Below are 25,306 nucleotides of genomic sequence, written 5' to 3'. Positions count from 1 at the left end.
CCCAAGAGAAATTTCGCGACGAGATTCGATTTTCAAAAATTTACCACAGAATCCAGGGGAAGAAATAAATTACGAAAAATTTTAGGATAAATTAAAGAAAAGCTTCCTTCCACACTTAACATCAACTGTATTTTTATAGTAAAATGTATGTACTGTATAAGTAGGTATATATGCATATTATGTACATAAATATATATTGTATGCTTGTGTATATGAAATAATTTAGTTTTTTTTTTTGGGGAATATTTTTTTGATTTCTAATTATTACTCAATTATTATTTTTTATTTGTTGTGCATTTTTGTTTCTATTTATATTATTTTGTACACTTGCCAAACACAAGAGCCTGACTCTTTTTGGCAAGTTTTATTGAGAATTGTTATTTTTTTATGTATGTTTTCATGTAAAATAAAGGTAAAAAAAAAATAAAACTTATTAAGTATTGTTCATTACTGCGAAATTAAAATTACACGCAATATAAACGATTTTTTTTTCAATACAACAAATTTTTGTCAATACAATAAATATGTACTTATATATTGAATTAGAAAAAAAAGTTGAAATTTATGGTTAGGACCAGAAGTAAAATCTTAATTTACCCGCTTTACATTCTAAATAGTCTATACTGAATAGAAAAAATGTTCTAATGATGTTTAGTAATTTTAAATTATCCGCCTTACGTCTATTATAGTATCTACCTGAATGGAAAATCTAATAAAAATATCGGCATTTGAATTGTGGTGGCAGCACTGCTTCAGTCGCCATGTTTGTTAATATCTCGAGGTGTTTACGCATCGCGTTTGTGTGAATTTTACCTAAAAATATCCCATAATCTTTCAAAAACAAACTCGTTTACTAAACAAAGACGTTATTTAAGCATCACAGTGTTTGTCTTTCCAGTTGAAAAGTGTGTGGAAAGCAATGTTCGTGAATTAAATGCCCACGCAAAATAATAACAAAAATGCACTAATACTTGGACAACATGTTTTACTATTTTTGGCTATTAAAAGTGACCTAGCTTTTTAAACACGTTCTGAAAAGTGATTTTACAATGATTTGTACTTTATTTGTCAGATTGAATTAAGGATATTTCACTATTGCGCAGATCTAAGATGTGTAAAAACAGTTTGGAGGACCATAATGTGACAGCGCCGAGATGAGATCTATTTAAAGAAAATTCACCTTTTATTTATAGATGTGAAGACGTGAAGATAATAAACCCAATAAAGGGGTTTTATTTTTTTATTTGAAAAGTTATTAAGCCTAGTTTCATCTAAAATGGCGAATTCACAATTATTTGCTTTCACCGCTACGTGTGTCATATTATTCTTCATAGGTTTGTGTTTTATTTATTCTAATTCCTTATCCGGAAGTTACGCAAATAGACTTTGGTTTTCAAGTCGATTTAGATACATTTCTTATTGTGTATTGATTGGTAGCCTTTAAGCAAATTGATTTATTAATAATACTATAAATAATCCACCCATTTATGAATAATACTAACTTATACCTGTAGTAGAAATGTGCATTTTGCTTACTTACCTGCTAACACTGATTGATACATTATTAACATTTCTTTTTTACTTATGGTATTTTACTTTTAATCTTCTATAAGTGCTAATGAATGCTATATAGGCATATATATATAATTATTTTTTTGAAAATTGTAGTCTGTATTACTTTACGGACTGTTTAACCCATTATGTAATGCAGACTGTAGACATAAGTTAGAAATTAATGAACAGAAAGCAGATAGCTGCTAAACTGCCAATATGTACAGAAAAATAAATCCATATTATCCGCAGAAACCGTATTCAGCAATCGAATTGCTCTATTGATGGGTGAATTCTGACCTGCATTAGTTTGCGAGCTTCTAGGTGTGTAAAACAGTGCCTGAGATCTCGCTCTAGTATAATTATTAGGATCTTAAAAACTGATCGCTTTCAGTATATTTGGATTATGCATACTCGGCCTCATGGTGTAATGGTCAGCGCGTTTGCCTACCATGCGAGAGGTCTCGGGTTCGATTCCCGACATGGTTGATATGAAATATTTATTTAAAAGGGTATTTTTACACCAGAATATTTTATAGTTTCTGGGTTCCTATAGTTTCTGCAGCGTAATACTGATCGCCTTACCTTCATATAAAAAAAATGATCAAGATACGCTGCGATTGGTGTAACAATGCAGTGCCCTATGCACCATTACGTGCGGAAATGGAATGATGATGAATCCCACAATAGAAGTAATTTTGGTTGATTAAATGAATAGTTGGTAAATAAATATAAATTAATCGAACCCAGAACTTCAAAAATGGTAGGTGAATGCGCTAACCACTATTAAATTATTTCTACTCGATTTCCTTATTCAGGATTTTTACCTGAGCAGCCATCGGGTCGAAAACACTTGTCCGGAATTCTGGCTCTATTTTACTCACAGAACTGTATTCTTCATCCGCCTGGACACTTCTTGAGGTCCTGGGTTCGATCCTTGGCAGGACGTGAAATACTGTTCCTGGACTGGCACCTGAAGCGTAGGACTGATCATGTTACCTTCATGTAACAGATGATCGAAATACACTGCATTTGGTTTACAAATGCAGTGCTTATGCACCCTGCGTGTGGAAAGGGGAATGATGATGCTGTGGGGATCATCAGTCAGACCCTGGCACTATATTGAATTTTATTTAGGTCAACCTAAATGTTTGAATGTTGTTAACGTCGTGTCAAAGCAACTGAAATCAGCTGGGCGAAAATTCTGATTTTAACTTTGTAGCTGCTGGTGTCGTGTTTCGCTGTTGCGTTGATAGGCCTGGCACTCTGCGTTGAGTGTTGCTAGTGCCCATAATGCTATAGGAATTAACCCGCTAAATGCTTTGTACAAAATTAAGGAAAAAAAAATTGTATTGTCGATTAAGGTAGATCTATCTCTACTTAAAGTATTATTTTCCAGGTCAGTATTGTTTATTACTACATCAAAATGGCTTCAGAATTGACATACCTATTTTGGTAAAACGCATACTTAAATGCAAAATAATTTATTCTGTTATGAAATGTTTATACACTCGACAACAATTGATAGTTGTACTTTGTTTTTCAAATTTTGAAACTATGTATTGACGGGTCTACGTTCGTGGCGCACAGAAGGAATGCGGTAGAGATGTGACGCTGCCCGGTCGAGTTTCAATAAAAATTGGATTGTCGATATTAACCAATACAATATGCATAGGATCTTCGTAATTTGGTAATTTTTGCATCTGAGGATAATGTTAACTTTGGTATATTACATGTTTTAATCGAAATGTGCACGATTTCTCTTGATATTATTTTTTCATCCAGACATTATAATTATCATGTTTTTGTTTTACCGATTTGACATTTTTATTTGTTACTTTTTAACCTAACTGTTAATTTTTCTATTTAATCACTTCCTACTATGGGTTAGATTCAATAAAATACATACGCTTTCATTGATACATTCATGGTAATAAAAGACAAGGTCGTATTTAGAATTTAGTTAGCTACTTTCTTAGTTCTAAAACTATTTAAAAATATAAAAATTTCCAGTCATTTGTTCTCGCTGCCTTTGTCTTTTGATCGGCGTGATAAATAAATCATTTTGTAGCCGCTCAATACTATTAATTTAAAGTACTTATTTGTTTACAATACTTTAAGTTCAAACTTTCGATATTTAGAAGAAAACGAAACTTGTATCATACTAGAAATCGAAATATCGAGCTCACAGCCATGAACAGCTCTAACAGCAAGAGCCCACCGGGTATGAGTCGCGTTAGAAGGGAGTTTCATCTCCGCCAGTTCCTCCTCACCGCGCATGTCACGAATGTAGTAGTTTAATGTCCATAGTTTATTATTTGGATTTTATGGAATCTTTCTTAATTTATTTTTCAACGTAAATAACACATTTCAGAGACATCGCTATCTTCGGCAGCCATCGCCCAGACGATGGAAGTCCCCGGGGCCGGCATAGGGGCAGGCCGCACCCAGTACTGCGAGTACTACAACGCCACGTCTTGTCCCACCAACTCCAGCAGCTGCTACGAGCGCGAGGAATGCGAAAGCCACGACCCCCTGAAGAGGAACCACTGCTTCGTGCTGTGGACCAAGAACAAGACGTCCGGCGCCACCATCGTCAGCCTCAAGGGCTGCTTCCTCGACACCAAGGAGTGCTACGACAAGCCAGAGTGCGTCGAAGAGTCGTACCGCCCCAAAGGGATGTATTTTTGCTGTTGCGAGGGCGATCTTTGCAACAGAAACTTCACTTGGAGCCCAGCTCCGACCGAAGCTACCGTCGTGAAAGTCGGTACTGAACCCGTTCAACAGAACTATACGTTGATTGTCGTTCTGTGTTTCGTGGGTGTTATTTTAGTGTTGGTGGCTTGTTTAGTCATCATGCAGAGGCGTCAGAAGCTGAATTTATTCAATGAACTGCCTACTGCGGAGCCCTCTTGCCCGCCGTCACCGGCCGGGGAGGATAGGCGCCTGGGCGTGACGCTGTGCGAGGTGCGCGCGCGCGGGCGCTTCGGCGCCGTGTGGCGGGCGGCGCTGGGCGCGCAGGAGGTGGCTGTCAAAGTTTTCCCGGCGCAGGAGCGAGAGTCATGGCTGGCGGAACAGGAGATCTTCCGGCTGCCGCGCATGTCGCATCCGGACGTGCTGCGCTACATCGGAGTGGAGAAGCGCGGAGACAACATCCAGGCCGAGTACTGGCTCATTACGGCCTACCACGAGAAGGTATTTTATCCATTTTCAACCCATTCTTATTTATACCTTTACAATTTTGTATTAATTTTTTTATACAGAATAATGTTCCCTCACTGAGGGAGCGAAGCGTGCCGAGCGAATCATTTTACAACAAGTATAATGAAACATGCCTCAAATTAGTTATTTAACACAGTTAACATAATAAGAAAATAAAAACGTAAATTATCTAATTAACCTAATTATCATAATCAAACTAAATTAATTATAAAAAACATAATAAATCCATATAAACTTGCAGAAAAAAATTCATAATCAGAAAACAATTTTTCATCTGTTTAGCATGATCTTCATCGATCCGTGCGCAACCTATCCAACCTTATTCGAGTATGGTGAAATATTCCATTATTCTTAAAGCTGAAAAATGTACTGTTCTTCACATAGGCAAAATCAATTGAATACATACTTAAATATATCAGAAAACAAGTCTTGGCATAATCATATCAATGGCTTTAAAATGGGACGCTCACATCACATCTATCGCCAAGAAAGCCAATAATTTGTTTAATTAAAATTATTGGCTTTCAATAATTTGTTTTATTAAAAAGGCATTCCAAAATATTACTCCAGAGATATTTCTTAAAATGTACAAGACCTATGTAAGACCCGTATTGGAGCATGGATATGAAGTATGGAGTCCCTACTTAACGAAAGACATTGAGGTACTGGAAAAAGTCCAAAGAAGCTCTGCGAAAATCCCTAAATTACTCAAAAGGATGCCCTACCGCAGTAGATTAATATCACTAGGACTTACATCATTGGAAGAACGACAGAAGAGAGGGAATTCGATAGAAACTTATAAGATACTCAATGGTTACTGTGACTGTCTCCTGCATGAGATGAATTAATTAAATCCCAACTCAAATTTACTTTTGTTCGTATTATATTTCCGGCAGGGTGGTATAAATTGTCAAGCCTTATTGTCCATTTCGGTCAAGCAGTTCAATGCTTTTTTGGAGGAAGATGAACACAAGCAAAATGCGGTACACGAGATATAGGCGCACCAGCATGCCTGTAACAAATAATTTGTTGATGTTAAACACAATTTATTTTACATCCAATCCCAGGAACGTGTTTTTGGCAAACCGAGCTGTGGATCAATGTAATCTTTATTGGCTGATATCAAAATTTCTTTATTGCTTTATGTGATAAGCAATTTTGTGATTTCCCTTTTTTTCTAAATACAAGTCTAATTTTTTCTTCTCTGATGTTATGGATGTGTTCCCGTTGATTAAAATATGTTTTGTTTTTTTTTAATTCTGTCATCTCTGGTAATTTATTTATTTCAAAAATACATAAATTAAATGCAATTAAAAAATTGTCTGACAGGGCTCCCTGTGCGACTACCTGAAGGCCAACACCGTGACGTGGGGCGAGGTGCACCGCATCGCGCACAGCATGGCGCGCGGGCTCACCCACCTGCACGACGAGGTGGCATCGGGCGCAGGTGCGCGGCGAGAGCGCAAGCCGGCCATCGCGCACCGCGACTTTAAGAGCAAGAACGTGCTGCTCAAGGCCGACATGTCCGCCTGCATCGCCGACTTCGGCCTGGCGCTCGTCTTCCAGCCCGGCCGGCCCTGCGGAGACACCCACGGGCAGGTAATCCTCCGCTCATATTGCTATCGCGCACAGCATCACAGATTGAGAGGTGGTGAAATTATTAATTTATGGCTTCGTATAGCTTAGGCCAGAGGTCGGCGGTTTGTGAAGTGGGAAGGGCCGAATTGTCATGGAAACAGGATAACAAAGGTACAGAGGGCATATATAGTTGGAAAATTTATATAGCACCATTTTTGTGAAAATCACCATCAGTCATCACATTGAACGTTTGAGGTGTTTTATTTAAAAATTTAATTAGAACGGTGTCAATGCATTGCTTTTGATAGAGTTACTAAATCTGATATATAATTGGTTATTTTGAATTAAATACATGATTTTTAATTTTCATCTGTTATTCTGCTTTTAAGTTTATTTTTTATTTGGTTCATAGTTGATAATGTTTGTTCCCGTGTATATGTAGAGCCAGAGATTTTGAGATTACCAAAAACTAGTTGTTTTAACGCATCATATGTTTCAGGCACTCTTTCCATGTATCAAATATTATTGGTTCTATTTTAGGCAGCTGTTTTTATAGCTGTCAACTTGTGCTAAGAAATCAAACTGGATTTCTCTCTTCGAGTTCTTCCAAGCGGCTGGTCAGATCTGTGAATTTGTCACTCCACAGTTTCTCCCTTAAAATCTATTGACTGCACCTGGAGTGACCCAGCATCTGTGTGGAACGGTGTTAAGTTCATTGACATTTATTTTGAGAGGGCATACGGTGAAAGTTAGTGTAGTCTTATTTGCTCTGAATTGTTGAAGTTCACTAAGTCCAGTTCTTTGTTTTTCCTAATACGCTATATAAAGAGCTGCTTCTGCCGAGTAGGTGTCTTTACTAGAGAGTATCGAGGAGACGATCGGGAATGTTCTTCTAGAGCTAGGAATCCGCCTTATAAAGTATAAAGGCAAAAATGATGAGGGGATGACATGGGGCATAAGGTAAGTGTGGCAGGTAAGGCTGACGGAAGGCCAGTAGAGCATCGCCATATGCAAACTAATTCCATAAATAAGAGAACTTGATAATAAGTATCCATGTTGTAAGAATGAAATAAAATTTATTTATTTAATACCCAATTTTATAATAGCGCACAGTTATAATTATTTTCATTAATTTAATTATCCTAACAAGGAATTTTCTAACAAGCCGGGACTCTATTAAAATTAATACATTTATAAATATACAAATTCAAAGTAAAAATTTATACAAGTGTTGGAAAGTTATACCAAAATGGTTACACACAGTGTATAAATTAGGACAATAAGTTAATGTACATATTAATGTAAATACTATAATTATAATAATAAAAATACATATTTAGTTTTATTCCACGTTTATTTATAAATTTTTACCAGTGACCGGGTTTCATCGTGACCACCAGTCTGACGATGCTGGTCACGACGAAACCCGGTCACTGGTAAAAATTTATAAATAAAAGTGGAATAAAACTATATACGTATTTTTATTATTATAATTAAAAATGCAGTTCCACCAAGAAATATCAGTAGAAAAACTCTCAATATATTAAAAACTATATTAGACTATGATTATTATTATCATAAAACTAGATAAATAAAAAAATAGATTCCTCAACAGAAAGAAATGAATATATGTATAGGTAGTCATTGTAATGTTAGTTTATAATTTACACCTGATGATGGATGGTACCGAATTTCTAAATTTTGATGTTTTTTAAATTCTAAACTTAATTAGTGCCTGGTCTCAAAAAAGTTGATGATTATTTCTGGTATGTTTGTTCCTAGGTCGGAACCCGTAGGTACATGGCCCCGGAAGTGTTAGAAGGAGCCATCAACTTTACTCGGGACGCCTTCCTTCGGATTGACATGTACGCTTGTGGACTTGTGCTGTGGGAAATTGTTTCTAGGTAAATACTTATTTTCTCTTAATCATTCAATTTAATTAAATAGTTCCATCTGTGGGTTTCATAGTCCATGATACACACACACACACACATGTGCTAAATCATTTCACCTGAAATATAGAGCAACGACCGATGAAGCAAGTTATTATTTTATATTGAATACAATACATTATATGTTCCGTGCGTGGGAAAAAGGGTTTAAGTCATAAAATGTCTTAAATGTACAGGTAAGAAGCTAATTTTTTTGTGCATTTTTTGGTGTATTTGTCATAAGTTAATGACAATGTCCATTAATAAATAAATAAGTTATTGATACTAATCAATCGTTGCATTACAGGTCAAAAAGTCTAGACATACTTTTTTCAGAAAATTTTTCGATTTTGTGATCCAAAAGACTCATGTAAAAAAATTTATGCAAAATTTAAAAAACACAAAATGTCAAGAATAATTTTTTAAGTATCTAAAAAAAAGATTTACTCAAAACAGTTGAATCCTTTTTTGGCAGCTGTTTTTTCAATTTTTAGACACACTCAAAACTTTGATTGGCTTTCCTGAAAAAATCTTCTTTTTGACTTAAGCCCTTTTTCCCGCGCACGGAAGATATTCTGCAAGACACAAGAGCAACGTCCCGCAGTACATTAGCATAATTTCTTCCATGGGGATATGAAGAACAAAGGAATGTGGCATATAAAGAGACCACGGGGCGTGGTGCGTCTAGTCAGCCCGAGTCAGCCTAACCAGTTAGCCCAAACAGGCAGCCCGAGCAGCATGTAGTCCGAGTCAGCCAGTTCAACCCTTCATCGCCTTAACACTCGTGGGAGAAATTATTAATTACTAACAATATTTTAAATTTGTCCAAAACCTTGTAGACAAGGACTGAATTCAACCCCCTAGGTAGCTGTTAACATTAACATATTACAACAGAGATGAAGAACATTTTAGAGAAAGGAATATAGAAGTCTAGATATCCACAGGGCTTATGACCTGTCATTGGCCACTTTACACACTGTGTAACATTCACCATTCTGCCTATATTTCAAAAATATATATTTCATTAGGTGCGGAAAGGGAATGATGATGATGATTCATTATTTATTCACCATGTAATAAATACTTATTAAACAGCAACCTCGTGTCTTCTGTCAATCTCTAACTGGGGTAGGAGCTCCAACAACCCTCAACAAACTAAATCCTACACATTTGACATCGTAATATAATAATCAGGTTACGACATAAGAAAATACTATGACCAAAATTTGTTGTACGTGCACAAAAAATCCAGTACAAAACTGTAAGCTTAACTTGATTTTTTATTTTTTGTCACTTATACCTGATTTGAACCCATTCATATACTGTTTAATAATATGTTTTTCATTATTTGTAAAAATAATCATGTAATTTAGGCCTGTTATCGCAAAGTAGGACTTCATTATTTAAAAAAATAAGATAAATATATCAAGTTTCCTTTTCTATATAGACTCATGTGAGATCATAGCCACACAAGGGTAATTGAATCGTTTACTGTTTTAATTCAGGTCGTTCCTATTGAATTTATTGTCTACACGTTGTGTTTAGATGCTCGGCCTTGGGAAATATGGGAGAGTACATGCTGCCGCTGGAGGAGGAAGTGGGAGCCCACCCCTCGCTGGAGGAGATGCAGGACGCCGTGGTGCACCGGAAAATGCGCCCCAACATTCCCCAGTCCTGGAGGGATCACAATGTGAGTCCTACATAGGGTTGCCATATTTGGCCAGGGTCTTGTTGGGATGGGAAGATATTGCTAGATATTATAAAAAAGTCCATTTTGTGATTAAAACATTTTTTAAATCCAATTTCTCATAGCATCGAACTTACTCATAATATAACGCTTTGTTAAATCAATATTTACAAAAATAATTCATTTTTGTACCCTACAAAATGTGTTAAAAAAAATGTGCAAAAAGAGCCATAGGTGTATTTAGAATACATATAATAATTATCATTGTAGAGAATCTGATAATACTGTTAAAATTTCCTTTTTGTGTTACTTTTATACCATTTAACTGACGACCTTTCCTCACATTTTGGTAAACCATGCAGAAAAGCCGTAAATTTTTACTATAACAGTCGAACATGGTTATTACGAGGAAGATGGAACTCGTTATATGCATTACTCGTTATACCAGAGTGTATAATCATAATAGAGTTATACAATCACTATTGCATATTTTCACTAAGTAAACAAATAAATGTTCATATAGTTCATACAGATAATTTAAAAAAATAAAACTTGAATAAATGCTTACAAATATACCACTTTCTAAATTTCAAATACAGATAAATAAACATGATTTTTTTCCACACTATTGAGACTGGATAATATTTTTTACACTGTGATTCTTTTTCACAAATAATTGCCACTTTTTCACGAATTGGGAGACACTTTGTTCCAACCATCGACAACCCTATTTCTCAGGAAATGCTACTCTATTTTATCTATGGATTTCACCCGTCGAGTCAGTAATGTGTTTTTATATACAATTTTTTATTTGATATTAATAATAATTATTCAAATGTAAAATTCGGTAGCAGGCTCTTTCCGTGCTCTGCGATACGATGGAGGAGTGTTGGGACCACGACGCAGAGGCGCGGCTTTCAGCCTCCTGCGTCATGGAGAGGATCCGCAGCCTGGATCAGGTGGGGCGGCGTCCGCCACTCATCATAGAGAACGCCCGCCCACTGTGAGACATCGCAACCTGAAGTACAAAACCCTGATGCAACTTAAGGTTCACGAGTGAAACATCTCACATTGTCATTTAAACTAGTTTGTAAGAGTACAAAAATCACTCGCGATAATATTGTAGTGATCACATTCAACAAATAAAACATAACCTTTTATTATGTAGACAGAGTCATTATTTAAAACCAAATATTTGTTTTGAAAATGTGCCGTTGAAACTTCTTTTTTCATGTCAATTAAACACTTGCTAAAACCGTGGTTTCCTAAGAAAGCGGTGCCTTTATGGGCTGTGATGCAGTGGGCTTAACAAGACAGCTGTCTTAATGGTGACAAGAGATGTGACCTTTAAGAAAGCAGTGCCATTGAGGAGTCATCGTAACTCGAAAACTTTCATTCGAAGGAGACTTATAAATCATTCTACAGAGCAAGCATTTCAAAGTTTAGTGCTATTTTTTTGTGAGTTTCTGACAAATTCAATCAAATTTTGTCATTTTTGATAGTCCAAATCACGTTTGCACTCATTTTCAGATACAAAAGTGTTCACCGCCACAGGAGAAAAAACATTCCTTAACTGTTTGTACCGCTGTGACCGCCGTCTTGCAAATGAAGGCACCGCTGTTATATGTTCTGCTCACAATCAATGCTCTCTAGGAAACCTGCGCTATCTGATTTGTACAGACAATGTTTAATTATGTTATCCTCCGCTACACGATGGCACTGCTCTCTTCCATAGCACTAACTGGCAACCTTTCTTACATTGTGATCAAGCAGAAATTCCATAGATTTCAACTGCAAAGTCACAGGTAAAATCTATGTATTTTCCGCTTGCCGGGTTGCCACTCAAAATGCATTTAAGTGATACGAAAAATAATATTTTAATGGCGGTTATTGTACGGTTTTAAATAAGCCTGGGTACGTAATGTAAGTTTTAATGGTAGGTAAAACTTTTCAATTAAAATTTCTGTCTTCATTGTAACAGTAACGCTAGTTTTACATTTAAACAATTATTGTCCTTGCAATCGAAACGGTCATGCGAGTAATCATACCCCACAATCGAAAAAATATGCTAGAAATAAGTCATTACTTAAATTGTCAATTTGAATGCATTTTTTTTTAAATTCTTAAAATGAATTGTTATTTCTAGCTTAAAATCTGGCGTTTATTATTCCCAATGCAATATTCACACCCGTTGTATGATGTTAATATGTGTTTTTTATTATTATTATTAATAAAACATGTAATACAAGAATAAGATATTACTCTTCCAGGAGTTATAGAAAAAAAACTCATTCGGGACGATACATAAAAAAAAGTGACAATACATAATATCAGTTAATACAACTCAAAATAGTAAGAAAACATTATATTAGAAACATAAATTACAGTATTATACCCATTTATAGAAATTATATGAATAATTATCACTATCAAACAGATTAAAGTAATATTTTTGAATTGCTACACTTTTAAATTGACTATTCTAAGTTATTAATGTGTTGTCAGGTTCATAACTAGGGTTTGTATTTTCTGCACACATAATAATACAAACTCCATTTTTTGCATAGATTCAATTTTAAATCGTAAAATATTTTGAACAACCTTTTTTAACAATGTTTTGAGTGTGTCCAAATGTTTGCAGACATGCTGCATTTTCTCCCTAGGGAGTTATTTAGATCTAAATTTGTTGCAACAGAGAGGGAAAACAAGAAGGTTTTTTCTCTTTGTTGCAACAAATTTAAATGTTTTTAAAAAAAATTAACTGGACGTAGGGAACTTGATTATTACATTTATTTATTTTACAAACAATTAATATTTTTATGTATTTAACTATTTTATGTCTATACTGATTTATTTATATGATCATGGCAGCTTTTTTTTAGAGTTTTTATTTTTAAAGTGTTTTTTAAAATGTATCTTTATTCAGACGAAACCTCGGGAAAGCGTTGATGCACGCTTCAAGGACTTACGCGTGTTGAAGATCCCATTATGAATCCGCAGAAAATCATCCATTATTTGTAAAATTTGTAACTCCCTTCCTCAAAAGCAGTGCCAATAATATTTTTAGTGAAATTATTTATAAATATATTATTAAGGAGCATTTAATTATTATTTTACGATAATAATTACTCGAAATAATGTACGGATAATTTTACTATTAGTCTAAGGACCCACCAAACAAATATATTTTTCACTATAGATCTACAATATTCTTTGTACTGGATCACACGCCATAGATTAGATCCCTGTGAAATTACATAATATTAAAACCTTAAGTGCAAATCTATGCAATGTACATATTGTTACTCGTACCTTGTACAAAATATATTCACATTAACTGTACATACTATAGATATTACGAAAAATAGTTATAAATAAGTTTCGAGTCGGTTATGAAATTTGTCTTTAAGTGTTTTAGATTCTATTTGAAGTAACACCTCGGAATTGTATAGGTACATCACTTACTAGTTCCAATACTTGTAATTTTACTAATGAAATTTCATTTTTTATTTAAAATGTTTTTTTAATCACTTAAATATTTCTAACTCATTTAAGAGTAAAAACATAATGTATGCATTTATTTATTTTAAAAGAAAATTTTAGTGAAATGGTATTTGTAGTAATGGTGATCTGATGGTACAGTCCCTCCATCTTTCTGAACTGACCAGATATACACATATAGGTAATATTCCTATTTGTAATTTAATTATAATTATACAACTCATTACAAAATTCTAATATTTTAAAGAGTTTAATCGTTAACCGAGTAGATGAATTATCAACATTAATTTGATTGAATTTAACAATGTTTGAATGCTTGCAGACTGGCTGGATTTCCTCCCTAGGGAGTTATTCATAATTAAATTTATTTCAACAGAGAGGGAAAACATTTTTGAGAAGATTGTTGAATTACTACCTGGTAAAAGAAGAAGTATAAAAAATGGAAAATTGTTTTCAGGCGTTGCCTAGTAGGTGATTTGGTTCAGCCGGATGAATCTCACCCACGTTAGAAAGGTTTCAGCTCTTTTACTTCACAAAAGTAGGCAGATGGAAGAGTTGAGGAAATGTGGATGTTCAAACATGGGCAGAATGGTAAATGTGAGGCCACTGAAACCAGCCAATGACAGGTCATAAGCCCTGTAAATGCCTAGACTCCCATATTCCCTTCTCAAAAATGTTTTCCCTTTCTGTTGAAATAAATTTAAATAATTAAAAATAATATTTTCAATATAGCTATCATAAAAAGTTGTGTTGATAGTAAATTAGTGGTGAAAGTTGTTTTTATTTTTTTAAACACAACCTCAAATTGAGCTCTTCCAATTGTTCCCAATTTTGATGGCCTAATGTTAATTCCGCGCAGTATGTTTACATTCGATCGCTATTTGCTACTCAGTCATTTGATCAAAAGAAAAATTAATTGTTTAGTTGATCAATTTAATAATAAGTAAGAATGTATCGGATTGCTAAGGAAAATAGCAATATTCAAATTTATCATGTAATGCCAAAAGAAATAGTGTTTATTAGTTATTTTTTAAAGAAATTTGATTGGTTCAAAATGGAAACTGATTTGAGAGTCATAAAGAAATTCATACGAATGTCAACAGAGAATCATAAAATATAGGTTTATTTACTTCTACTAAATCTACAAACGTTAACATTCTGTGAAAAGTTAAAAATGCAAAGCGGGGTTGCATTAGTGCGAACATTTCATATCCGATTTGTCAGAAAAGCAAAATGATGTAATCAAATGCTGTGTCATTCAAAATGAAATAGATTTATTAGATTAAAATTCTAATTTTTTTTAAATACATCGCTTTGTACTCTGGAGTAACCGCAGTCACCTGGAAGTGGTTGATTTTGTAGGCTTTCTTGAAGCTAAAACTTTTTTTTGTTTGTTTGTTCAAAATATGAATGTAAAAAATAAATATATGACATATCATTGTAAAAATTGACTTATCAAAAACTGATAATATTTTTTGTTGACTATTTTTGACGATTGGTTGTAAGAATCGTCAGTTTTATTCTAATTCTATGTTTGCTGATTGATATTTCAGTAAAAAGACATATTTTTCATTTCTCGGTAAAACATAAATTTCCCGAAGGCCACTTTTAGTCGCAGTTAACCGTCCAGTAACGCGAGTTTGATAGCACGGATTCCATTACTGCAGCTAAGATTATTAACAGTAGTTGCTCCTTGAACTATGAAGTATTAGTTAGTAACTATAAATAACACCAATAATACATGTATTCACTAGCTAGTCTAGTGAAATAAGAAATTAGACGAGGCTAGACATTTTTCTAATTAATATTCTTATGTATAATATAAATATAACAGGCCCTCAACTCTCCTCATTAGACGTACTCGCCGTAGTGATTCTCGGGAAAAGATGACCAGAGTTGTTTCCTGTTGCCTTCTCTGGCTGATGTTTCTGCCAAGGTTTCCTTCCCTTAGCTGGTCGGTTTTGGTTTGGAGGCACCAGAAACTCGCTTTTCACCCTCTCGTTATCTGCTGTGATCACACCGTTACGAGTGTGATCCCATTAGGACAGTAACATTGGACTGGTCAGTAGTGTTTCCGGTGCTATGCAACTGGGCGTTTTGCAGCATTTTATAGAATTACACCCTCCATCAAGATGTGACTCACTGCGTTCCTACTGGCAGTTCGTACCCCTGATAAATATTATTCAATGTTGAATTAAAGTTTTAATTAATTTTTAATACAAAAATATAAATGATATAATACATTTTGCGCCAAAACATTTATATGGCCACTTCTGTAGGCCATTTTTTTTTACTGGTTCACGGGGCGATTACAAACGCTATCGAGACGATATACGTAACTTTAATTCTATCTCTATCTGCCTCGGTATTACGAATCTGGCTCTACCGACTTGTCGATATGTGTTTTCAGGAAGTTATTGCTATCAATGAAAAAAAATAATTGGTATTTTCTATAGTTGCAACATTTGTGCCATTTTGTCATCTCAATTGTCAAACCCCGTTTTGTGCCCCGTCCTCAAGTTTTAATTAAAATGAACTTATTTTAATTTTTTTTATTTCGAAAAGGTTGATGTAATAATAAGTAGCCGCCTTGAAAGTATTTAAATTCACAATAAAAGCAAAAAAAATTCTCCTTGACGCATTTCCTGTGCATAGATAAAGTATAGAGTGGTGTAAAGGAGCCCTCGATAGCTATTGATGTCTATACCTTCTCCAACTGTCAAAACTGGAAGATACAAGATCGACATTGTATCTTTTAATCACTCAGGAGAGTTTATCTTCAACTATACCGTCATTATGACGATATGGCTTCCATATCCTCTGATCGTAATCGCCCCCCAGTCTGTACGTGAATTTGTGTCGCATATACCCATACCTGATTACAAAAGAACATATCAACCGCACTATTGGAAGGTTTACTGTGTCTAGTTTATCTGTAACCTGTACAATATTGTAAATATATTACATTTTTAATATCTGATTTATTTTAACGACTGTTTTGAGATAGTGGGATATGCCCGAATGTATATCTACAGAATATAAATCAGATTTCAGTTTATTAAGAAAACAATTCTAATTTACACTGTGAATTAATTTTAGTGTATGTACTCGATGTCCAAAAAAAGACTGAATTTATTTTTTTAAGTTTCTTATCCTCTCGTACATCTATCACTTCATTACTAATTATCGTATTATAAATTTAAACATTATGTTTAAACCAACAGATTTATATAAATAAAAATTCCACCATAAATGTCAGAAGATAACCTCAATCTATCAACATATTTTTAAATCTTTGTGTTATTAAACATTTCGTACATAATTGTGTTTTTCTAAAGTATCTTTAAACATGTAAAGGCTTTGATTTACAGTGGAACCTTTATATTCCTTTAGATATTCTTCCGTGCCTGGGGATCTAACGAATATGGAACCTTCCCTTAAGAAATTAAATTAATATGTTTCCAACTATTAAACATGGTACAAAAATATTAAAAATGTTCTTTAAACTTTGAATTTATTGTACTAGATAGCAGGGGCGAATCGTCCAAACAAGCCATTATGAACATCTTACCATTATATTTGACTTTCGATAATAATGTTTTATAGTAACTATGTTTATGGGAAAATAAATAAAATAATTTATTTATTTATTATAAATCACCACCACACCGTTTATACCTATCTTCCTACGAAAAAATAGAATCTATAAAGTGCGCCCAGCACCAGCCTGTTCTCAGTGAATGACGAAACTAGCCGATTACCTCAGCTTATACCTCCATACAAAAAGGTACACTATATTTTACATCTTTAACCCAGTCGTGGTTTTTTAGTACTAAAACAAGCTCGCAGATTACAAATATTATTATTTTAAGATTCTCTGTTTAGAAGCTAGTATTTCGAACATTATTTCCGAAGGAGTATTTTTTTTTGATAGGATACTGTTGACATATTATGTATCACATAGGACATGTGGCGTTCGAAGTGGCCGTTTTTAGCATTATTCATTTTAAAAGGAATCAGCCAGTGCTCAGTGTTGACATTTCAATCATAATGGAAATATCCGCTGAATGTCATTGTGGTATTTTTGAATAAACTTTTGTACAAGTGTTTTATTGAAATATTGTAAAATAAAGCTACCTATACGTGAAGTTAACAATAATAATAATTATTGTCTGATTTGATTTTCACAGAACCACAAAAAAATACCCATATATATAATTATATTACTTATATATTATATACTTGTATGTGGGTACAAATTAATGATAATTTTTTGTACATTACCTATTTAAAAAATCACCGCTCGCCACTGCTAAACAGATATACGTAATGGTAGAAGTAGAAGAGTAGGGAGGTTTATTAAGACAAGAGTTATCGAGTAAAATGAAATAGCCAATAATAATTCAAATTCTGACCATGGGGTCCATTTTGTCGATGATTCAGTAGCACTCGATTTAGCAAGGAACTTATTCGATGTTGTCTTGAGTGGCGACGATTGGGGGAAACAATTGTCATCTAAATGTGACGATTATCGAATATTACAAATATAGGTTCCACTGTAACTATCCAACCTGCTAAAAATGTTTAAAATTGAAAATGTATAATTTCTGGCGTTTTGTAAATGTTTATTGTCTCTTTTGGTTATGTCTCTACTCCCGGACTCGCCCTAGGGGGAGTTTGTTTAGTTTTAAATGATTGAATGTTTTTTCTAACTTCTCCAGTTATCAGTAAAATGCAACACTAAAATGTAGCTAAAATCCAAGTGATAGATGTGCTACGGTATTTAATTGTGTTTTTATGTATTATTATTATCGTGTATATGTGCATAAATAACATCGAACTATAATTTGATGTGTTATCTTGTAATTATTATATAATAAGGCTCTATAACTTTAAAAATTTCATGTCAGTCTTTGGAAATGAAAGATTATAACCCTACGGTTGGATTATTACAACCAATGCAGCCTCCGTGGTGTAACAACTAAGGCGCTTGACTCGTAAAATCACAATTATGTAAATAAAATGTGGTTTTGTTCAAGTCTATTTTTTACCCCTGTAAATGGGTTTTCTGGCCTGTAGTACAAAAATACAGAGTACAATTACTACACAAACGGTTAAATGTTTGAAATTAATAATAAGTAATAAAGATAATGAATTAAATATACAGAATGTATAATAAACCAAATCAATTTATAATCAATCATCATTATCAAAATGTTTATATTAATTTCTCTGTGGTTGTATTAATCTGGCTGGAATTGTTTAATGTGTATCTTGAATCCACATTTTGTTTGTATCAAGAATATGTTTTTGCTGTGTAAATTAATAATGTTTAACATATATAAGTATGTATTTTCAAAAGGTACTAACGTCTACCATTAAAGAAAATAAAATTTATATTTTTTGATGTTCCAAGGATACTTTTATTACTAAAAAAAATGCATGGGTATGACAAAAAACTTTTATTCTTCACATTCGGGTGGTTAAAATTTTAATTTATTTGTAAAATAAAAATGACATATTAATTAACTAATAAAAATGCCTATCAGTTGCATACCTACACACGGAATGGAGGATGTTACAAGTGATCGCTTAACTCAGCCGATGGCTTCGTAAACGCCTGTTGAAACTATCTAAATATTAATTTGAACAGTTTTTCGAGTTGGTCCGAATGTTTGTATGGACTGGATTTCATTCCCTAGGGAGTTATTCAGACTGGCAACAGAAATAGATGACATTTTCTCTTCTTCAGTTTCAATCCCGGGGATTGGTCGGTAGCAAAGCCCCGCATATCTTCCTCCACTCTGCTCTGTCTTCGGCGGTCTTCAATTCTCTTCAGTTCTGTATAGCTCCGGCAATATGCTGTATCTAAAAGCTAGTTTTGAGATAAATTACATAAATGGACATTTTGTTATATTTCTCGCAAACTAATCGTAGGAATAATTTAAAATTCGGTGAGAAGTTAGATTGACCCTTCATTCAAAACGTAAATAAGAATTAATAAATGTATTTTACATTTTCCATAAAATTCACATGTTCTGCTGGAACAGTTTTTTGATTTATAAAGGTTTTTATGTGTGTGTGCAGTGAACCATGTTCCGCATGGCAACGGCGCTGTGATGGCAAAACAGCGTATTCGTAGGGCTGTCCTGGTAGAATGCTGTATTTTAAGATGTAGTATTCTGTCATTACAGAAGTTTTTTATATTTTTTACTTGCAGCATTTTGCCATCAATTCCTCGCGAAGTAACAGCAATAAAAAAATAAAAGTTAGTTCATATGGTGTAACTCGACGAATGGAATTGATAGAGTGTTGTTAAGTATTACCATAATACGGGCGATAGAAGGTACAGGCCACATCACGGCATACTTGCTCCAGATACTCTCGGCGAGGATGCCCTCTGCCAATCGATCCCTCAGTCATTCCCTCCAGTATATTGTGCGGGAGATTTTCTTTCCAATATGGTGTTTGACAGACACCTGACGAGAACCTCGTCATTTGTAATGTGGTCTCTCCATTTTAGATAAGGGAATATGGAAGTCTAGGTATTTACAGGGCTGATGACCTGTCATTGGCTGGTTTAAGTGGTTCGCTCCTGTAAGCCTTCAGATTTTTCTATGACATTTGGATACGGCATTTTTGGATGCGAATATTCCTGGCACTGGGAAACTTGACAAAAAAGTCACAAGCTTCAAGTATTTTTTGGATTTTATTAGTGATCATGTATTATTCACAAATGAAGCGTACAGGATATAAAGGATAAATGTCCAAAAATTATGTTTTGAGATAGAACATTTTTAAGTTTTTATACCTCTTAGACATTAAAATAAAGCTATAAATATAAAGAGCCCTGCTTAATGTAAATATCCTGTACTGTTTTACATAATCTAAAATGGTTTTCATTGATATTAAATTATCGCTTTATTAGTATTTAACTGACATCCACCCTTTGTCCCCTGTATGCATTTTTTTTCTTGCTCAATGAGGAACTTCAGCCCTACCGGAAATTAGATACAAAAAATGATTTCTTATGAGCATCAAAAAATTGAAGCATTGAATTATGGCAAAGTTTCTTAAAAATGTACAAAACATTTTTCTAAAAAAAAACCAACTACTTTGAACAGAGTCACTAGTTCATATTAATCAACCGATGATAAGAGAGTTGTGGAAGATTTCCGGTTTACTTTACCGTCAACGGACCAATCGGCGGAACTGACCGTAAAAAAGCGGAAGAGAACTTAAGACATCACATGCGGAGTAATTTTAGAAATACAAAACTTTGAAAAATCATAGTGCTGATAATACGATACATAAATATATTTTTTTATATTCAGGCTTAGTTTAATAGTATATTAACAAATAAAAAAAAACCACTGAACTTCCTTGTTATCTTGGAAAGTAGAGTCTTTATGTCAAACTTTATTGAACGGAGATGTAGATCATGTGAACAGCCGTCAGATGTCATTATTAGTTTAAAACACATAAAAATTGGCCTCCATGCTTTATATCCTGTACCCTTCAAATCGTCGCCCTTGTAAAACTGTCAAATTTGTGAAACTCGCAGATCCAGAAATGGTCAAAAATGATATTTTGGCGTTTTCTGTTAGGACTTCAAATAATCTATAATATGTATTCACATATTTTGTTTTCTGTACAGTGTATTCTGTAACTTGTATTCTGTACAGTGTTGCATCGTCAAAAAAATAAATGAAATAAAACTTCGCTACGATTTGCCACTGAAGTAAAAACTGTTTTTACTTTCCCTTTTGGAAGAATTTTTGGCCTACGATATAATGTTTCGATTGAACTAGGTAGGAACACACACACCATATTTTAAATTTTCCTGATTACCTCCTTACATCTTTTCACCGTATCTTGTCGATTTGCATTATTTCCATTTCAACAGTACGGTTTAAAATTATTACCAGCGAACACACTATAATATCTGTACCTCAGAGGATAAAGCACGGGAGTCTACTTTTTGCCATTTTAAAGCTAAAAATGCAGAAATTATCGCAATCAGCTATTTTATAAAAATAAAACACCGCCATTTTCGACATCTAAAGTCCACTTTGTTTTAATGCAAAAACATCAGTATCAAAATAATAATTATTTTATATTGAAAGTTCTTTATAGGTTGAAATTATCTCATTTGGTTCAAAAGTTATGATGTTCTGGATATCGCACGGTCACAAAATCTTGTTTCCTGGATATTTCGTTCAACGTGACTCTCGTGGTTTATCCTAAATGTTTAGATTGGTTCAGATAATATCTTTATATCATATGGAGTTATAATAATTCTTATCGGTAGTACAATGTTTAGGATACATACATATTTGTGAAAATACATATTATATAACCAAGTTTAAATATTCACCCAACACTCGCAACATATTTTCTCTGTTTTTGTATATTGTGTTAATTTTCATAAATGATTCATGCAAATATTTAAGTAAAAGTATATTTATATAGCGTGTTAAGTTTGAAAAGCAATATTTTTTAATGAAAAAGAGATCCAATAAATAAAATGTGCTACAATTTGTTTTATTCAAAAATAATATTTGTTTCCTTAAGATAATCAATTCCGGATTAACAGTGGATAGCGTTATATATTATTTTGTAAAGTTGAGTACAAAAGCTCGCCTTATTTTTTTTTTTCTCGCTTTATTTGAAATACCGCTTCTGGTAAAAATCATGAACTTAATATTCCCAAGCATCTACTGAAAACCTTTTGTAGGTGTTTTTTTTCAAAATATTATATCTTTTTAACTTTTTTAAAAAATATTATTTTTATTCCAGTTTGATTTTAAAATTTTAAAATCCAATTTGGTGTGATTTTAAAATTTCTCCGTGTGGAGCGTATTTGTGATTCAACATCAACAAATCCTTATGAACACGATGGTGCATAGCGCACTGCATTGGTAAAGTAAATGCAACATGTCTTAATCATCTGTTACAGGAAGGTAAGGTGATCAGATTTACACTTCATGTACTAATCTAGACAGTGAAATCTTGCCGTGTTAATCCACCTTATAAACAAATATTTCATGTTGTCTATCCCAGGAATCGAACTCGGGACCTTAAGCGTGGTAGGCGAATACACCAACCACTTTTTTTCCGGAATATTTACCTGAGAGTAGCCATCGATTCAAAAACACTTTTCCAGGTTTCTGGTTCTTGAAGACCGAATTTAATCTCCCCGGCCGTGGAAAACGAATACCATTTTCTCACCTATTAAAAATGGCTTATTAAAAGAGGCACATAAATCTTCCAAGAAAAATTTCATAATTACTATTTTACAGTCGGTATAATTTTCCAAATATTATCATATTGTCCATTATTAGATATTTTGTTTACCCTTCTACTTATTTTTAATAATAAAATGAATATAATTATATTTTTTCCCCTTAAAACTACTTATGAAAATATTACTGTAATTCAGCTTCCTTTAAAACATTCCCAAAGTGCCATAAAACAGTAATAGAAGTCATCTTGTTTATGATATATCTTTAAATAATTTTTAAAAACTGTCATATTTTTTAAATGCTTATTTAATTAAATTAGGTTTTTCAACGCTACGACACTACATATTTTTTGTGAATATCTCAAAATAAAGCAAATTGGACATGATGAAATTTGGAAATGGGCGACATATACGCAGGACCGACTGCCACTTATCGTATGATTTGCTCACTCGGATCTTTCAGTACGGTGGTTTTAGTAATTAGATTGTATTTTTTAGTGTAAAATTTTAGTTAGATGTTACTCTGACCATTCTAACAGAAGTGCTCTGGTTAAGTTAGGTTGTGCATTTGCATTATTTTATATTCTCATCTCTTGGAAACAAATAAAACATCGGCACAGAGAACTGTTGTTATGAATACTAATATTGACTTGAATATTAACGTGAATCATTTACTTATTTCATGAAATAGTAAGAGTCTATTTATGTATTATATACGATCGTTTCCAAATAACATTAGATTTTAAAAATTAAAAACTAATATTTATGTGGATAGTGTTAAAATAGTGTCCTATATTTATCTATAGTTTGAAGATATATTTTTATCATATTATAAATAAGTTTTAATTGTGCTTTAAACTTTGTTTTTCTACATCGATACGAAAACCTCGATTGTCATTGCACTAATAGGCTCTAAATAACTGCATAAATGTATTTGTGTTCTTAGATTTACGCAAATGATGTACATATATCACAAATTCTGTGCAATCTTTATTATTAAGATTATGATTGAATATATCTGCGTGCTTGTTCGCATCCAACTTGTGGCGATCAATTAAGTTTTGTTCATTTTGGGTGTGCTAACGCCCGTATTGTAATGCTTTCTTACTTATTTCAACTGAAACGTGAATACACCGGAAATTCTTTTTACACGGTTTAAAATGAATTTTTTTCAAAATTTACATTAATTTAACAATGTGTAACAGCGATGCATACTAATTATTATAAATGCAAAACTGTGTTTGTCTGTTTGTGTTTTCTTCGTGTCTCTGCAGAGCGACTGATTGACATATTTTTTTGCATAGCCGAAGACATAGAATTAAGAATAGTCCAGAAGGAGCGTAGAATCATATTTGAATACATTGGACTGTGTCGAAAATACCCCACTTTGCCCCGCTTTCGCCGCCCGCATTCGTGATGTCGCCGCGTAATGTTGCACGGTGGGAAAAATATAATCATAATGCAAATGTAAGGTAAAAAAAAGCAATCTATTATTTCTCTAAAATTTTATTGTGCACGCTGAAATATTGATTGACACAACAGAGTAGATAAGGAAAGAATCATTTAAAAAGAATAATTAAATTAATGAACTTTGAACTTAAAATAAAAAAACAAATTTTATTTTACATAAAATGAATATTTTTATGTCATGTAAAATAATATTTGATGTTTTAAAGATAATGTCAGTCAAATGTCCACCACAGAGTTGTTTAATCCGAGGTCCAATTTTCATTAGTTCTCTCATTAGATGAGCGAAGTAGGGTAAACAAATTTACTACCCTGGCAATACTAACGAAATTTCCATTTTGTTTCTTCGACAATCTGACAGATGGAAAAATAATACAATTTTTAAGTAATGCATTTGCTACATACACATTCATTTGCTAATTACACATGAAATGTGATCCCATCCTGTTTCTTTAAGATTCTAGCAGCATTTCTACACTTTGAAGGACACAACACTGCATAGTTGAATTCAAATCAGGAGTTGCGTACTGAGCGACGTCTACAAAGAAACTAATGGGTCAAAACGTAAACCTACTCATTTATGAGTAGTTTAGTCGCCATCTGTTTGATGTGCGTATGCGGTTTCTGGACTATTTTTAATTCTATGGCCAGAGAGCTAAGATGTAAAATAGGATACTTATTTTCCATACCGGATATAAAAAAAGTACATCCAAAAAATCAATTTAAAATTAATTCTTTAAATTCCTTGCTTTATCTATGGTTAGTTTGGTTTTGGTTTTGTAGTAGGATTGTGAATTTGGGAACAGAATAACGGTGCTACGTCGGCATAGACTAATGGATTGTCGTTTTTTATTCATAGCGATAGTTGAAAGTCCGACAATCGATACAAGTTACTTTCTATCTCGAAAGTACATCATTCTTACATGAAAATTATTATTGATAATCGACAAGACTCGTTAATTTCCTAAATAATTTCGCCCTTATACCATGCGAGTAAAGCCAGGGGTTAAAGCTAGTTATTAATATTTATGGTGAATATATCGTCCAGAAGGCACTCAACGGCTGGACAAGAGGTTTCACGATTGGAGGAAGGAACTTATCCAACCCGAGATATGCAGATGACAC

The 25,306-nt window shown here is 33.5% G+C and overlaps 1 protein-coding gene across 3 annotated transcripts; it reads left to right on the top strand.

Annotated features, from left to right (window-relative positions):
• The first annotated feature begins 754 nt into the window (after window positions 1-754).
• On the top strand, window positions 755-21,235 carry LOC148270982 (receptor protein serine/threonine kinase put-like). Of its 3 annotated transcripts, XM_088241960.1 has the most exons (7): window positions 755-1,334; window positions 3,926-4,746; window positions 6,103-6,372; window positions 8,134-8,255; window positions 9,828-9,972; window positions 10,821-11,017; window positions 12,896-21,235. In XM_088241960.1, the coding sequence occupies exons 1-6, from the start codon at window positions 1,277-1,279 to the stop codon at window positions 10,974-10,976; spliced, it is 1,572 nt and encodes a 523-aa protein (XP_088098086.1). In that variant the 5' UTR covers window positions 755-1,276; the 3' UTR covers window positions 10,977-11,017; window positions 12,896-21,235. The 3 variants fall into 3 exon arrangements, with proteins under 3 accessions (XP_088098086.1, XP_088098087.1, XP_088098085.1); XM_088241961.1 differs by having other exon boundaries at window positions 10,824-21,235; XM_088241959.1 differs by having other exon boundaries at window positions 10,821-21,235.
• Window positions 21,236-25,306: the final 4,071 nt, after the last annotated feature.

Source organism: Micrasema longulum, unplaced genomic scaffold (genome assembly GCF_059751315.1).
Source record: "Micrasema longulum isolate JH-2025_06_02 unplaced genomic scaffold, ASM5975131v1 h1tg003207l, whole genome shotgun sequence".
NCBI lineage: Eukaryota > Metazoa > Arthropoda > Insecta > Trichoptera > Brachycentridae > Micrasema > Micrasema longulum.
Note: the sequence above shows the minus strand (reverse complement) of the source record. Positions and strands in the feature narration are given on the sequence as shown.